The 18,046-nt window shown below is 41.2% G+C and overlaps 1 protein-coding gene across 1 annotated transcript in view; it reads left to right on the top strand.

The window, feature by feature from the left end:
• Positions 1–17,531, top strand: part of GAD2 (glutamate decarboxylase 2) — a 40,443-nt gene extending 22,912 nt beyond the window's left edge. The window contains exons 9-16 of the mRNA XM_058021986.1: positions 2,958–3,012; positions 4,415–4,531; positions 5,644–5,708; positions 9,540–9,618; positions 11,297–11,446; positions 13,175–13,282; positions 14,241–14,330; positions 14,944–17,531. Coding sequence (XP_057877969.1) covers positions 2,958–3,012; positions 4,415–4,531; positions 5,644–5,708; positions 9,540–9,618; positions 11,297–11,446; positions 13,175–13,282; positions 14,241–14,330; positions 14,944–15,117 — 838 coding nt within the window. The 3' untranslated portion in view covers positions 15,118–17,531. The remainder of the gene's footprint in view (positions 1–2,957; positions 3,013–4,414; positions 4,532–5,643; positions 5,709–9,539; positions 9,619–11,296; positions 11,447–13,174; positions 13,283–14,240; positions 14,331–14,943) is intronic.
• Positions 17,532–18,046: the final 515 nt, after the last annotated feature.

The raw sequence follows: 18,046 nt of genomic DNA, 5'->3' as shown, positions 1-18,046 counted from the left end.
TAATGTATCCCACTTGAGGAACTGGCCCTGTTAGTAGCTTCTTTATGGGTCCATTTTTGGAGTCCATAAAATATCTTAGAAGTTCCTTTCCTTGGCGGTTTCTGATATTTTTTTGTTTCATTCTGATGTGAAACAGGATATTGAACTAATATCATTCTTTACATTTTGTGCTAAGAAACCAGGAGGAAGCTGGTTTTGGTCAAATCAGTCTGTCACGTTTTGATCCATTAAAATGGGCTGCAGTGGGCCTTTTGTAGGAATAAAATATTCAGGAGCATTTGCTAGTATAATTCTACTACTTCATGTCCCCACCATCTTTCTCAGCAGGATTGCATTCTCTCAGTGCCCTTGAGAGGGACATGTTTGTGACAGGATGTGCAGAGAAGGATCATGGCAGCATTGAGGGAAGCACAGGCTAAGGAGGATGGTGATCCTGGAAACCAACAGCACAGGAGGCAGCTGATGTGCAGCTCACACAGGCCCTGAGAAAGGGTGGGAGATAAATCACTGCTTACCTCACCCAACTAAAAGGTTTCAATCCTCTGTGAAACCCCATTTTGAGAAAAAAGTATACTAACAAAATCAGCATGTTCTGATAAAAATTTTCTGGTTTAGGGAAAACACTTTCTGTGGGACAAAAAATTAATAAAATAATTCTTATTGAGAGTCTTTCCAATAGAAAATGCTATTTGAGTCCCTTACTATTATAAGGTATTGAATTAATTACATCTCTAACATAATGGAAGGCTTTGCTGCTATCACAATGCTCTGCTCCCACATTAAAAAACAAGCATCAAGTAAGCAATGTACAGTGCTTATCACAGTGCCTGCATATTGACTTATGGTCCTATTATCCCTTTATTAACAAAAGACTGAACACACCTTGAAGAGGATTTAGTGACGTCAGAACAACCAACACATATCAAAATAAATCCCCAGTTGTTTCTATTCACTGGAGATGGATGTGGATCAATGAAGCCATGTCATCTTTTTCTCCTTGTGCAAATTCAGTGTGATGGTTTTCTGTGCAGAACACACAGGTTGGGCTGCCCACGCTGAATTGAACAGCAGGATTCCTGTGTGTCTCACAGGCACCACAGGGACACAGCAGACAGAGCAGATTGTCCCACAGCACAGGGACAGAGCAGATTGTTTGCAGAGGATGTGGGCTGGTGTGGTTGAGAAGAGCCTCTGTGAAGATGTGGGACTGTGGAAGGAGCATTTTTGATGTTTTCAGTATGACCAAGCATGCTTCTCAGTGCCTCTTTTCCATTCTGACCCACACCTGCCAAGCTTGCCTTGTTTACCTGGTAAACCTTGACCCTGCTTGGGTATTGCACTCCCCTGGCCATGAATTCCTGCATCTACTCATTGTGACATGGGGCTGGAAAATCGCTTGCTTTGGTAAAAAAATTTGGGCAGTGAAAGCATCTGCCCAGTTCTGTGTATGCTTCTATGCACAAGCTCACTAAATCAGAAACTATTACAGATCAACATCTAAATTATGTTTTGAAGAGGAACTCATTGCCCTCCTTTGACATGGTTTTATTTTCTTTATTCCTCTCATGATCCCAGGAGCATTTTTGAGTCTTAGACTACTACTGCTTTTCTCTTATCATGTACATGTGTCTGGGGGGAGCTCACAAGGAGCTGAATACTCTTTGGACCTTCCTTGCACTTCTGCAAGAAAAATTTGGGTTAATTTTTAGATTTTTAGAGCTTTTTATTTTTAGTTATTCTTTTCATATTTTACTGTTTTGAATATGCAGGAGAGATTTCACAAAAAAACTCAGCAGTACAAACCCATTTCTACTAAAATAAGTACCATCTTACTGTAAGCTGTGTGAGGATGGAAGCTTACTAAATCAACAGTATCTTATTACAATAAATTAATAATTTTTTTAAAAGGATGTGCATGAAAATGTCATGAAAACAGGTCAAGGGTTTACATGCAAAAGGAAACTAAAACTAATGGGTTTATTAGTTTCCACTTCATTTTGAGCTTTAATTAAGGTTCTTTTTTTTTATAGCAGCAGGAATGAGGGTCTAGTGAAAGAAAAAAATCTGAAAAAGTCTTTAAAAATTTGAATTTGTAACAATCTAAATGTACAACATTCAAAGCTGGTGAAGACTTTATTTCTGTAACATGGGAATCTATCATTTTTGTATTGCTGGTATTAATACTGACTCTTATTTCATGGACTTGCTTGTGTCTATAGCAAAGAAAACCATAACCTTCATATTCAGTATCAGCACAGTTTTATCTTGCACCTAGTTAACTCAGAGGATTTCCTAAATCAGCCTTCAAGCCTTGCCCAGCTGACTCTGCAGTGGATGGTTCACGTGGAGGTGTTGCGAATGCGGTCGGTGCACGGAGCCTGGCAGTGCATTTGGCGAGTCTGGGCTGGCAGCTTCGCACACCCTGCCTCCAGGGAGGGCAGGCATGCAATCCCCTGAGCCGTGGGAAAGTCTCCCTGGCACGCCTCCCTCCCTGGGAAGGGAGCACAGAGACGGCTGCTGACAGCACCGCTGGCTGGCACTGCTCAGGGCTGTGCAGCTCTTCTGGCTTTTTCCGTGCCTGCTGATCGGGGATTTGGGATTTGGCACCCAGTGAATTCTTGGGACACTGGGCTGAGCCTCTCCCTGGGAGACTGAGGCTCATTCCCAGGACTGTGACTTCAGGCAGGACCAAGAGGGTCCAGGGAGCAGCATCAGTCTTTAATGGGGTGGCCACGAGATAGGTTCTCTCAGTTCCCATCATTGTATTGATGCAAATATATTAACTAAATAAACAGGGTAAAAAAGACTAATGGACAGAGTCTGTGCTCTTCAATGCAGCATAACTCTTGGTCAAAAAAGTCACTTTGCTCCTTCTTTGGGTTTCCTATTAAGTGAAGAAGGAACAGCAAAAGTTGATTTCGAGATCAAGTTACTGATGTAACTCTCTCTTGCTCTAGAGGGAAAATGATCCCATCAGACCTTGAAAGAAGAATTGTTGAAGCCAAACAAAAAGTAAGTTTACCAACTTTTCTGCTCCCAAAGATGAAAAACCTGAAGAATGGCAAAGCCAGTTGTTTGCTTTCTTTGGTAAAACAACACAGGCTTGCCCATTAAGTTTTGATTTATTTCTTAGAAATGTAGCCTGCCAATTAATGAGGCAAGAGTTGCTGAGAAAATAGGTTTACAACTACTTTATAATATCCATGACCTATTTGGCTTTCTTTTTTATATGATGTTTTGCATAACATCCTCCTCTTCTATACTATCAGCCTATGATGCAGCTTCTCAGCTGAGTATTGTCAAAACCTGAGTCATAATTTTGGGGAATTTGTTTTATTCTAATGCATTGAAAATATTTTTCATAGACTCACCAAATCAGTGGAAGGTAAACTAAAATCCACATATCTCTAAAAATGCACACACTTATATTTGTTCACTGAGAGAAGCTAGAATTAAAACATCAGATTAAAGCATGCAATAAACTCAGCCCTGTGCTTTCAGCATTTATATTCACTAGACACACAGCAGCCAAACTTGATTAATAACACAAATCTTCATTAAAAGCACATTTTTCCCAATAAATGCAATACAGTTGATAAAAAAAAAAAAGAATATTAATAGAGTGCTACTCAAACCTACTGACTGTTGCAGAAGGAAGTTTGGACTTTTTTGATGGTTTGAACCCCAGTTCTGCAAAAAAAAAAAGTAGCCATTTTTGACCTCGAAGTACTCCTTATAAAATCAACATAACTGAAAATGAAATTAAAATGAAACACTTCTATAAATTTTAGCAGACCCCAGGTCACACAGTGCAGAAGTGATGGCTGATGAGGCACAGCATTTAGCAGATGGAGTTCCAAGATATTCCCTGGCCTCTGTGGAGGCTGCTGCCTTCACCTTGAAGAGCTGTCTCCTTGCTCTGCCTTGGGGATGGGGATGGAGCCCCCCCAGTTCCCCTGCCCCACATCAGACCCGATGTTCCAGTGACAAAACCAGGGCACCCCATGGCCAGACCGGGATAATTGCCCTGCAGCCCAGGGCACAGTCCCCAGAATCGCTTCTCTCTGTGGTGCCTGGTTGAGGTTTGTTTATGTGACATCCTGCAGTGCAGACCTTTTTGTTTCAGGTTTCAGGCGGGTGGTGTGAAGCCGAATTGCTCTGTTGAGCCCGTACCTGTCTCAGCATCCTCATAAATGGAGGATGCTGGTTTGGAAGTTTGCTGCCACCTTAAGGTAGAAACTGAAATATCGCTGGTGTCTGAACGTGGAGAAAGCCAGTGTGACCGAGCAGGGATGGGCTCTGGCAGACACTCGTGGGGTCACTGTGGGGACAGCACAGGAGGAGCTGGGGCTGCCAGGGGATGAGGGGGCTGCAGCTCTCTGACCATGCACAACCTCCCTCTGCTTTCTTGCAGGGATTTGTTCCTTTTCTGGTGAGTGCCACGGCTGGGACAACAGTGTATGGGGCGTTTGATCCTCTCATAGCTATTGCAGACATCTGCAAGAAATACAAAATCTGGATGCATGTGGATGTAAGTACCATCATACGTAGAGGGCTAGATTACAAGGTGTATTAACATTAATTTATTCATTTTGGAGAGTGTCATCTTGTACAAAACCCATTGTATTTAGTTCCTGTAATTAAGTCTAACATTCAAGCACCGACTTCCCACTTCTCTGAAAGGCTCAGGTCAGGGGGATATTTTAGGAGCTGTGACTGTGCTTGTACTTGTAGCAACTGGGACACTTAAGTTGATCTAGTTTGAGTGCTTTTGGCTTTCAGCTTTATCTTAAATGCCATTAGTAAAGAAATACGAAAGAAGCATACTGAGAGCTGGCTCAGCTTCTGCAGCAGCTGCAAAATAAATATATAAGGAAAAGGATACATTTGTCTGGAATAAAGTACTGCAAATTGCTGATCAGGTTAATGCAAGTGCTAGGGAGATTTATCAGATTGGCTTCTTAGCTTTTTCCAGGCTCTTGCCAAGAAATCTTTCTAAAGGATCATCTTTCAGCCCTAGAATATCTTCTATGTCATTTTTGCAAATCCTTTCTCCAAAAAGGCTTGGTAATTGACTTCTCATAGGTTTGGGAGTCTTGATTTTGAATTACTGTGTCAGCCAAAATCAGTCTATTCAAAGGAAGAATTTCTATTTACCTTAAATACTTCTCAGTCACATGAAATGCCTGCTTGTCCCAGATCTCTGAGGAAAGCAAATGAGCAGAGGGCAAGCAGTAGTGGGTCCAAAATATGATGAAAATCCCCCAGAGCAGCTGAGATCCCAGCCTGTTTGTTACTATAACTTAGTGACTGCAGGAGAAAAGGCAGCTGACCCAGGAGCAGATCTGCAGGTCGTTAACTACAGCATGGGGCAGCCCTTGGGTGTGCTGGTGTCAGGAGAGGGGGTGGTGAGGGGTTTGCAGATGAGCAGGGTGGGAGCCTGGATTTGGGGCTATTCACTGCTGCTTCCAAGCTGCTGGGAGAAAATCGTTAGCACAGCTCATGCCTCAGGCCCCATCTGCCTGGTCACTTTGGAGTGTGCCACATCAGTGAGAGAAAAGGGTCCCAAACTGATGGGAGGGCACAGATGTCATCAGGGAGGGAAGCAGAGCTCTCATTAAGGTGCTGTGCCTTGCCTTGCAGGGAGCGTGGGGAGGTGGGCTCCTGATGTCGAGGAAACACAAATGGAAGTTGAACGGCGTCGAAAGGTAGGGTTTATTGGTATCAATGAAAGACATTTATTAAATGCATTTTAACATACTTGTCATTACCATAGCAATGCCTGTAAAAATCAAGGATCAGTGTTAGCTCTGGGATACAGTTGGGAGAAATCATATAAATTGTCCTTCCAGCTGAAGCAGCATTGCATAGTGCCTTTGTGACTATTTGTTCTGAAGTATAAACAGCAGACATTCCATGCTTGTTTCTCTCTTCTCCCCCATGCATTCAGGGTCCAGAGCAGTCTCTACAGCATTCTCTGATTCAGCATCCGACATGAATTAGCAATCTCATTTCTCTAAGAAGTGAATCTTGTAGGTCTTGTACACTGAAGTATAAACCTCAAAGTATAAAATGTGGGTGCACCTGCAGTTAGGACAGATGTCCTGCTCTGTCACTTCTGGAGAGAATGGCCCTTTCCAGACTGTGTTACTGATGTCTTCAGTCAATCTGTGCCTGGATATAGACACAGTTGTAGTCATTAACTCATAAACACTGCAGATAATGCAGATGAATGTAAGTGATGCTAGTCCAGGCTGGAAGGACTGAACTTGAACTTAAGAACAGCTGGTTACTCAGAAACACTAGTTAAGCCATGGATGTTGAGATTTATCTACATTCAAGATGTATCTACGATTTTAAGATGTTGAAATTTATCTACATTCAAGGAAAGACAAAAAACAATTCAGGATTTTGGTGAGCCACAAATGAGTGGAAGCTCAGAGAGTATTTAGAGAAATTTCAGAGGTGCTTTCCCTGTTTTGTATTCTTCCCAGTCACCTATTTAGTCCACTTTTTAGAGGCAGTGTACGGGACTGGATGGAGTCACTTGCATTTCTGTATTTACTGAAGCTCATAATGTTTGAGAGTAAAGCATTACTCCCTTCCTCCTTCTTTATCACTAAATCAAATTGCTGTTCCCTGCCAATTAAAATTACAAACAACTTCCTCATCGTGATCCTGGAGATTAGGAGGATACCTTGATGATTCAGTTCTTTTCTCATACATATCTTATGCGAAATTTGGAAAGCAGCCAATGATTCTATGATTTCATTTAGTTAAGACTGCCTGCAGCACTCCAGACTTATATATCAAGTGTTAAAAGGACAAATATCCAGCAAGCAAAAATCTACCTCATTGCCTTTGAGGGCAGAGTATGAAACAAAGGGTTTGCCTCTCAAATTGCTGTCCAAATTGTGCTGGAATGAGAAGTTCGGGTTAAATCTACTTTGGAGCATTTTCCACATAATTTAGATCCAGAACTCCACTGGATTTTAAGTGCTTTGATAAGTACCATCCCAATATGTTTGGCAGAGAATTAAGGCAATTTGGTATTTTGAATGCTGTTCCTCTCCTTACTGGACACAGCAGCTCATTTCAGTGTGTCCAGATCTCGGGTATGGGAACCTTTAGAGCAGACCTTTTAAGGACCTTTCTGTTTCATGGTAGATAATGGAGTCATCACAGGTCTGAGTAGAAGAGAACTGAAGCTGTTACTCATGTTTGATGGGAGAGGGAACATTTACTGCAGCACAGTGTGCCCTGAGTTCTCACATCCTTCAGGTGACAGCCAGCCAGCAGAAACACTCGTGTCACAGGAGGATGACTTGCAGGACTGTCCTTGCCAGGCCCTCCAGTCTCCCCATGGCAGATTTCAGGGTGCTGGAAGGCACCCAGGGGGAAGCACAAGCCCCAGTGTGTGGAGCAGATGGGTCTGGCCAACATCAGGAGTTCCAGCCGGGTGTCCCCGTGCAGGGCTCAGGCAGGGGCTCACACTGCGTGAGAGAATCCTGTGTGCAGTGAGTGAGGGCTCCCTTAGAGGGGCTGGGCATCCTTACCAGGGCTGTGGCTGCTCAGTGGTTGCATCAGTCTGTATTTAATGATGGCTCAGGACCAAATTCATGATGGCCAGTCATGAATCTCTCCTGTCATCCATTTGAAATCTATAAAGGAAAATCTTTTTTTTTCTGTCTTTGACCCATAGCCAAAAAATCACATAGGTTTTTGGTGCTCAGTTATTTGGTCAAATATGAGATGCTTTTGGAAAACATCTGTGGATTCTGTAGACTTTTTTACTTTTTGTCTTGGTCAGCAATTTCTTCAAACACATACTGATGACAGAAGCCCAAAATAACTGATAGCAAATGAAAAATGGTGGAATTTTATTTTACATAATTAATTATTTTTCTGTACACAGTTGGTATGTAATTAGGTAAATAAGTGACCATAAGGTAGATTAAATGTTTTAGACAGATAATTCCCATCTGGCTGTTGTCAGTAAGTAAACCTTTTGCTTGAGAAAATGCATACCACTATTGTTACTTAGAGGTCTCTTAAAGAATTTCCATCTGATTTTGCATAGGCACAAATAAAATTAAAAAGTATCATATCAAGGGAAATTCATAGACCTGAGTGAATGTTCAGAACCATTAGCTTTGGTGTTGTAATCAGATGACTGACTGAGCTGATTAAAAGCTGCCAAATACTCAAAAAGCCTAGCCAAGTGGCCAGATGTTGCCTGTGGAAGACTGTTCCCTACAGATTTTGCATCAGGCGCTTGCACAGTCCCATTTAAATAGCAAAGAAGAAAGCACAGAAGTGCTGCCTGATGTCCATGTGAATTTTGAAGTCTCTTGCTTTGAAGGAGTGGAAGCAATTTGGCAGGAGGTGCAGAAACCTGTAGCACTGCCTCCAAGTGCTACAAAGGAAAACACTGCTAGATTCTAACTTGCTCACCTCTGTTCTCATCAGTGTTACCTGCAAGTGTGCCCTGGGCCCTTTAACTATTCCCTCAGTTGACTGATTTATACCATTTATACCATCAAAATATGAATCACTGCACTAGATAAAATCACATGCACTATGTGTCCTTGACAGCTTGCCAAACTGGATGCAAATAAATACATTTATCAGCTAACTCATCATATGCAACAATAGTAATTACGAAATAGCCAATTTAGCATAACACAAAATTAAAATAATAAACAACTGGACAATCTTCCATTCAGCCCTCACCAAAGTCCCAAATGCCTCTTCTCTAGACTGTGTTGTGTCAGCTCTGTGCTTGTTCCCTAAACCTAGGCTGACAGCAGTTTTCCCAACACATGTGTTCTGAAGGTCCAAACAGTCAGTTTGGACCCACTGACTGTTCTGAGTCAGAATCACTCTTTTCTGGAAAGATTGGTCAGTTTAATGCTTATTATTGTAGTTGTTTGAATTGCTTTAGCCAAGCAAAACATTAGGGAGCTACAAAAATTTGCTGTCATCAGAGCAACAATAAAAATTACTTTGGGCCAGTTTTCCCAGGTTACTCAGAGACTTAGTGATACCCAGAAGTATTCTATGGAACTTTTTAAATGCCTGTGTGAGCTAGTTGTGAAAGTCTTGATGCAACTGGAATAGAAGGAGGGAGATCCGCTGAGTTGCCAGCTTCTTATCTGCATCTTTAATTGATTGTGCAATTTTAGAAAGTTCATCAGTCAAGTGCGTGTTTTTTAGGAAGTTTGCCCTATGTTTGTAAATTACAGATGACTCCCCAGCAGGTTTAATGCTGATTAATTTTAGTGGATAGAGCAATTATCCTGTGGTAATTTGCCAGGATTGTCATCCAAAAGCCAACTGGAGTGGATTAGGTCCCCTGTGAAGGCATTACTTTCCTAATATCAATGACCTAGCCATGATCATTTTCAGCTTTGTTTGCTCAGAAAAAGGAAAAAAGTGAGTATTGCTACATATTTGGTATTACTCTAATCATTTCTAAATGCCTCTGGGGTTTCATCACATAGTACAATGTCTGAGTTTCATGTGGTTTTCTGTCCCAGGGCTAACTCAGTAACCTGGAACCCTCACAAGATGATGGGCGTCCCACTGCAGTGTTCAGCCCTGCTAGTAAGAGAAGAGGTATGTCACAATGTACATGCTTCTCTGCTTCTTTCTGACATTTAACTGCTGAAAATCCTGGATATTTTCTTCATAACTGTGCCATAGCTAATACTTGCTAATGTGATGAGGATTATAACAGGAACTGAGAAAAGACCTCTATTCATATGCTTCAGCCATGACTGCAGAAGGAATTAAAGCAGGCGTCTTGCAAAAATGAGGCAATCAATGGCAATATCTGTAGAGTTTTGTGACTTTCCATTCTAAATATCCATGATTAAGTTGTGGCTGCATGACTGTGTCATCCCACTAGTTGCTGTGTAGCATAAGATGTTACTGCATGCAAACTCTGGTCCTCTTGGGGTGAAAGTCGTGGTTTACAAGCAGCACAACATTTGGTCCAGAATCGAGGCACCATTACATTTTCTAGACTTTTATGATATTCCTACCCAGCTTTGATCTATATATCCACTCGGGGCGCATGGAAGTAAAAATGGAGCACTAAGTGCACTTGGAATAAAAAGTAAATGTTTCATTTTGTGCTAGAATTTGAATTACCCTTCAAGCCTGTAATTTTCATATAACCATCACTGACTGGGACAGCTGCTGTACAGCCACCACTTAATAGACCAGCTATCAAAAAGCTGGTTGCTGTTTTTGCTAACAGCTGTACAACAGATTGTATACACAGTGATTGCACTTAGGAAGAGAGAAACTGGCTTTTATTTTCCCTCTGGGTCAGTTCCCCAAGACAAAGCCTGCCCAGCTGAAGTCAGTACCATCCCTGACTTCTAGTGCGAACAGATGGTTCAGATTAGGAGAAAGTCAATTTTTTTCCCCCTCTCATTTTGCTATCTCAGTTTTGAGTTACACATAAAGATTAGACTTGATGATAAACAGCCATGTTATGATTCTTCTTGGACTGGAAATTGCCATTTTAAGCAACAGCCCTAAGGTAAACCATAAACTTGGTTGAGAACTTAACTAGAGCCAGAACGTGGCTTTTACTTAAAAAGCTAAAAAGGAAACCTCATGCTTTCATGAGCCAGGTTTCCTCACCTTGTTGGCTTCTATCCCTCCCACAAAGGTACCTCTTAGAATGGTATGTTGCAGCCCAGAAATAGGTCTAGCTGGGTTTTTAAAGGCCATATGCTCTTCTGTCTGCTCAAAGCTTTCTATACCGCTTAAGCATCCAAGCTACAGCTGAGGGCTTTGCAGAAAAGAACTGTTCCTACAAAGAAAGAAAACAATAAAAATCAGAATTTTAGAGACCAAAGCAATTGAAAAGTGCTGTGATATTCTTTAGATTAGTCACCAATTGTCTTGGTCTGACTCAGAAAAGAAGCCTTCAAAGGAAAGGAGGAAAGGGAACCAGAACAAAGAATAAAAGGCAAGATCCAAAAATTAAGTTAAGCATAAGATTGCTAGGAAGCACAATGTCCAGCTTTTAAAAAAATTATTTGGATCTGGGAGTGGATTACACATTGCTGGATCAGGTACCAAGGCATCTTGGGCACTGATAGGGATTAATCCATTGAGCAACTAAGTCTGGTTTTGTGGGGTTTTTTGATCTTCCTTTTGCGCTTGGGCATATATTCGGCTGAATTTGGGTGTTTGCAATTTTTCACCCAAAGCAGCCCTCAGAGCAGTAGTCAAAGGTGTGCTGACATCCCTGTGCTTGTGTCCTTGTGTCCATAAGGGATTGATGCAGAGTTGCAATCAAATGCATGCTTCCTACCTCTTCCAACAAGACAAGCACTACGACCTGTCCTACGACACGGGGGACAAGGCTCTGCAGTGTGGGCGGCACGTTGATGTCTTCAAGCTGTGGCTGATGTGGAGGGCAAAGGTGGGACTGCCTGCTACACATTTGTATTAAAATAATGCACACCAGATACACTTGAGGGGTTTTTTTCCTGTAATCATAATTTTAGAAAATACCTGACCTGAATTTCACATATATAACATGAAAGAAAGAACATGATTATTTTCTGGGGGTTTTATACTTTTAAGGACGTAGCTTCAAAGCAGCACACATGATTTTGAAACTTGAACTGTATGGCTTTGCATAGCATTTGCCTTGTGTAACTGTAGGAGTCTAACAGCATAAATCATGTGCCTAGGAATGTTGCTACAAAGATTTCTGGAAATAAAAAGATGTTTTAATTATATTCAGAAATTATACATGGCAAATCAAGACTGGAATACCTAGGCAATACCTAATTGCATGCAGTAGATAGGAAGTAGTCCTTTGAAGGATAGAGGAAAACTTCCCTGGGAAATCTGTAAACACTAGCTATAGTGATTACTTTATCTGTATTGCTAAATAAGTTCTTGTGTGTATTTATTTAATCTGTTACATCAGGTTGCCTGAGGTTGGTTCAGAGGAGATGAGATCACTGTTTTCATTTCCAGAAAGCCTTCAAGATTCTCATGTGCTTCATTTAAACCTCTGAGGAGGTGTGGGAGTCTGTAAAGGAGGATGCAATAGCTGTGGTGCTAACTGGGGTCTGCAGTGTGGCAGGTGATTTTAGCCACATGTCTCTTTTACTCCAAGCCTTTCTCCCAGGGCTGCCTCTACTCTGTTTTAAAATCTTTATACACAGAGGGATAATGACAAGGGCTTTTTAAGTCAGTTCTGCACTGCCAGAACAGATTTAGCAGGGACATACATCCATTACTCAGAGACATTTCTCCTACAGCCCATTTTTTCAATATGCCTTACACTGCTTTTTCTCTTCTCACACTCTGCTTGGAATATTAACATTACAAAATAGGGCGTGTGTTTCTTAAAGAGTTTATCTATTCCAGCTGTTTATTCCCCTTCCTCCCTCTTGAAGCTGCATCCTTTGTTTGGGGCATCATAGTTGGTGATTGCAGTAACAATTATGATGTCACAGAGAGTATTATGACTTCTGCCAGGGAAGAAAAATCAGGCTTTTCTGCAGCTCTTAAAAACACAGCTTCTGATTTTGTATGGTATCTGTTAGAAAAGAAGAGAGAAGAACACTACAGAGGCAGGGTGGTATCTAAACAAAGCGTGCTTTTCCACAGGCATTACACTGGGCTTTAAAACTGTATCTACCAATTCTGTGCTTAACTAAAATGAAAAAAAATTATTATTGGAAAGTCCCCAGCATATTATTATGGAAGATGAAAATCCCCTATCCTGAAAATAGTGGGAGACTCCGCATATCTGGAACTCAACACCTCCTGAAGACCCCGCTCTGTGCCAGTGCAAACTGTCCAAAACCATCCTCAGCCTCTCTGCAAAATCTGCCAGAGGCACCCTTTGAGATGCTATTCAGGTTCTCAGCAAAATATTCCTGAGAACCAAGCAAGTGCCTGATGCTTATTTTGCAGAGTTGGCTACAGGGGTGTCAGTGGCAAGAGCTAGGGACAAATGAGCTCTGCTTATCAAAGTGCCGTTATCACATAGAATCAGATCCTTGATCTCACAGGGACTTCTGAGAGGTGACTTCTGCTGATGTGTTGGCAAGTATTGCATGGTCCTTTTGCCCTTTTAATTCATAGAACAGACCCTTACATAACTTCTTTTCTTCACCTCTCTGTAAAGGGAACCACAGGATTTGAAGCACAAATTGATAAGTGCTTGGAACTTGCTGAGTACCTATACAACAAAATAAAGAACAGAGAAGGGTATGAAATGGTGTTTGATGGAAAGGTAAGTAGTGCAACTTCTTTATCTCAGTTGGTCAACAGTGTTTGCTTCATTACCTATTGGGATGCTACCAACAGGTCAAATCAAAGAGCATGAGACAGAAAGCAGGGACCCTTGTAACAAAACCTCTTGTTGTGCCGGTTCCTCTCTGCCTCATGGAATGCAGGGACAAGGGAGATGAGGCAGCTGTGCATAAGTGTTCAGTTTTCTCAGTTTAACCCTGCTGAAACAAAACCCTGGTGTCTCAGCCTGACACAACACACAGAGGTACAATGAGAACAAGCTCTTAAGTTGTAAAAACAAATTGCAGTTTGTTAATAGCAGGGTCTCCTAGGAGTGGGTGTACAGTACCCCACAAAATGCACAAAAAATTCAAAAAATGTCAACGAGTTCTTACTTTATACCTTTCTGCTCAGTGGTCCCATAGATGTTAAATGAGCTAAGATGCTGTGCTGCATGCATTTTAATACAGCAGCTAGCTGAATCAAATTGAGAAGTAATAAATTCCATTAAATGCAAGAAAATCTTAGACTATCTTATGCAACACCTGTGGCTCCTGTTTACAAAATCAGATTCTGTATTCTTCTGTCATGTAATAAAAGTAAATGACACAGTCCTCACCTCTAAATTATCTGTAATAGACTCTTGCCTTAGCCACACGATGCCTTCAGCCCCCAGAGGGGACAGGAGCTGCAAAATCCAGATGCCTTTCAGAAACGCATAAATATATTTGCCCAGCTGGATGATGTGTTTTTGCATCTGACACCCTGGGAATAAATTGCTTAAAATTATCTTTTCTGCATTAATAATGATGATGACTCTCAGTGGACCACAATAATGAAAACCATTGACTGCTGTCACAAGATGATGTATGGGAGGGAGGGAAGGCATGAACCTAATTTCAATTGAGATATTATGAGCATCTCTTACAACATAAACCATTCTGTTATTCTGTGCTTAGCCCCAGCACACCAATGTCTGCTTCTGGTACATCCCTCCCAGCCTGCGTGGAGTGGAGGACGGCGAGGAGAGGACGAGCCGCCTGATGAAGGTGAGCAGTGAAACTGCAGTGCCCACAATGATATCACAGGGCAAGGGAGATGCTGGCAAATGACAGCTCCATGGTCCTTTTACTGCAGGCCAGTGTGGCGCCACCTTCTCTGGTCCCCAGGTTGGTGTTCCCTGGCTTTGCCCCATGCCCAGAGCCCGTATTTGCCCTGTGTTTATGCACTGGAGGCACTGGGAACTGCAGTCACTAAACACAGCAAGGGCAGCAAAAGCTCAGCAGCACTGCAGCACCCAGGCATATGAAACCAATTGTAGCCATGTTGTGAGCGTACAAAAAGCAGCTACTGTGTCCCTGTCAGCAATATTGAGGGAGTAGAAGAGGGAAATTTCCCCAGTCGTTTAAAGAGCATGACAAAGAAACAGGATAAATTGAATGCCTTTTCAGTGTGACATTTATTCCTTACTGGAGGTTAATGTTTTTATTAATATTGGATGTAATTTCACTTCAGCTGCTTGTAGCCCTCCATCCTCTATAAAGAAAAGGAAGTGCACTATGTTTTAATAACAATGAGGGTGATTACAACAATGAAAATAATTATAATAATGACAATAATAATAGTCATCACCCTCCTCCCCTACTTTCTGTTGCTCTGCAGGTGGCACCAGTGATAAAAGCCAGGATGATGGAGTATGGCACCACCATGGTGAGCTATCAGCCCCTGGGGGACAAAGTGAACTTCTTCCGCATGGTCATCTCCAACCCTGCGGCCACTCACCAGGACATTGACTTCCTGATTGATGAAATAGAGCGCCTGGGACAAGACCTATAAGAGCTGGGTGTGAAAGCCTGTTCCTGGACCTCTAAGTAGACAATTAAGTTGTCACAAACTGTGCGAATGTATTTGTAGTTTGTTCCAAAGTAAATCTATTTCTATATTGTGGCGTTGGAGTAGAGTACAGTTTAAAATCAAGAAACATGGCTCCTTTAAAGTCCTTTCCTGAGTTTTAGAATGCCTCCTTAATAATTAGGTGCACAAAAAAGCTTCATTGAAACAAATAAGGAAGACCAGAAGATACTTAAAATTTTACCCCAAATTTTAACACAGTAATTACTTTAAATTAACAGCAATCAGACTGAATGATGCCAAATTTGCCCAAAATTATGACAAAATCAGTTTGGGGAAAGTGGGAGGGGGTGGTGAGATGCAGAATATACATGCTGTATGTTTAAAAGTGAAAGGATTTTGCCTTTTTCATAGTATTAGAACAGAATTTCTAATTTACCTATAGCAACATTTCAAATGTATTTAAATAAGTATAGTTTTACAAAAGGAAATATATATATATATATAAAAAATCCTATTTTGTAAACTATATATTTTTATTTTATATGGGTTATAAAACTGCAAGTACAGAAGCTGAAAATTAACTGGGATTCTTTTTCTTTTGATGGAGGTGCCTCGAATATTTATTACTGCTTATTTTAAAAGACAAGCCCACGTAATACATTCTTTCTCCATGTCATATGGATTGTACATCTCCAGGGTTGGTTACTGAAAAACCTCAAGAGGACTGCAGCTCTTACAACCACTTAATAAGATCAATTACAGTACAACAATAGGATGCTATTATTCCTAATTATGTTTCCCACGTGGCCTGAGCAGACGCACAATCGATATACAGTGCTAACCAAGACTGAAATGAGGTTGTATTTGGATGGTTTCTGTGTTCTGTGTTTAAAAAGCTTATTGAAAAAAAAGGTCACAGCTGAGTAAATTCTTATCTCAAAACTGTTTCTGCTGTGAGCAGTCCCAGACTACATTGAAAACCTCACAGCTACTTTAAAAAGGTGAAGACTTCTTACAGATGTACAGGTCTGCAAGACAAGACCTAAATTAAATGTGACTGTAATCTGAGTGACAGGGGTGGGGTCTCAGTACAGGCTGGTTTGTCAAAGGGTTTTCACAGTGCTGGACTCCATCCTTGTCCACAGTGAAGTCAAGATATGGCTACATCTGCCCAAGAACAACCCCTACAGCGCCTCAAAACCTCTTTAGAAACCATGGGCACAGCTCTTGCAGAAATTATTTGCTGCATTATTCCTTAGCTTTAGAGGTGTCTCTGGCATGGAAAATTAAATTTATCCTTTCTCCCCCCAACATCTGGAAGTGTTGGTAAGAGTTCTGCAGCTTAGACCTGTCTACTTATAACCCTACTAAAGCTTTGGTTTTAACTTTGCCTGAATGGCCAACTTGTGTTTGTAAAGCAATATGGTTTTGCTGTCTCTAAAATACTTGAAGACAAAAAAAGAAGTGCAATGTGGGTTTAATTTCATCTAAACTAGATAAATGGAGTATTGATTCAGTGTAATATGAGGACATGAAGTAAGAGGAAATAAATAGTGTCTGTAATTGTGTTGCCTTTATTATATTGATAGTACTGTTTTGTCACCTCAGATTGAGGCTGTGCACTTTAGATTTAAACTGTACAATGTTGCAAATCAACATGTGTTGCTGTATAAGCTTGTACAATATATTATTGATATGTCATTATTTGTGTGGTAGTAGTATTGACTCTTGATATTGTAAGAACTGCATTCACGCCTGTCCCTCTACTGTATCTTTGCTTGGTGTTAACCTCTCCTCTCAGCTTCTGGGCACGCCCCTCACCTCACAAAGTGGATTTCCATTGCCACCTGCATTGTGTTTCAAGCCAAGCTGTAGAGGAGATACCAGTTCTATCAGGAAGGCCTCAATGTGACCTCTGCTAAACGTGTCAAAATCAGCAGAATAATCACTGAAATACTGAGTAGAGCAGCAAATTATATTCTTTCTTCTTGCTGGGAAAAAGGCAAGCAAAGAACTTACAAAGTAAAAATAGGACAGGGACAATGACAAAGGTGATCAGTAGCCTGGTTACATCTTGCATGTGCAATTCCTTTTAAAGTGCTAAGTGCAAACAGCGTGTTTATTAGATGTATGTGCCAATCCAAGATTTACATTTGGTGTTCCAGGAGAACCAGCATTTTTTTTTACACATTACTGTACTTATTGCAGCCAGGAAGGAGCGGCATAGCAATCTGTTCTTGTGTTTGACCAAAGTATCTTATCTGTGGTGTTGATCTAAATCCAAATAAAAGTGTAACCTGTGACTCTGGGTCTTTTCATTGGCAGCACTGATGAGCACTCTAAGCATTTGTGCCATTTTGGAGAAAGGCCCCAATAAAGAGAATGTTTAATTGGAACTCTTGATGTCTCCTGCTGGATTTGTTCATTACAAGATGCATTCTGTTCACTACTGTAACATAAAAATATCAACTCCACCACCAGACTTTTTCTGAGTCAGTACTCCAGACCTTTTTGGGAGGCAATACTCAGCACCAGCATAGAAAGGTAAATCTGCTCTCTGCTATTCCTGTACCTTATCTTTACAAGATGGATTTCATTTTTTCACCTCAGACAGCCTAAATTTTTTTTATGCTCTGTTTTTTTCTTTTTATTTCACAAGTACTTATCCCCAAATTAACAACAGACTCAAATCAGCCTTCAGGACAGCAGTGAACGCAGTCAGGGCACTTGCCAGGACAGCACAGACTATACAATGACAACAATTTAAAATGGCTGTGAAGTAAAAAAGACAAAACAACCAATACAAAAACTTAAAATTTTAGACTTTATGTCTCTCCTTGTCCAAGGCTACTTCCCTTCAAAATCTGCCACCAATCTGCTCTATTTCTCTTCCACCCTCTGCGGTGCTGCC

This window comes from Melospiza georgiana, chromosome 1 (genome assembly GCF_028018845.1).
Source record: "Melospiza georgiana isolate bMelGeo1 chromosome 1, bMelGeo1.pri, whole genome shotgun sequence".
Taxonomy (NCBI): Eukaryota; Metazoa; Chordata; class Aves; order Passeriformes; family Passerellidae; genus Melospiza; species Melospiza georgiana.
Note: the sequence above shows the minus strand (reverse complement) of the source record. Positions and strands in the feature narration are given on the sequence as shown.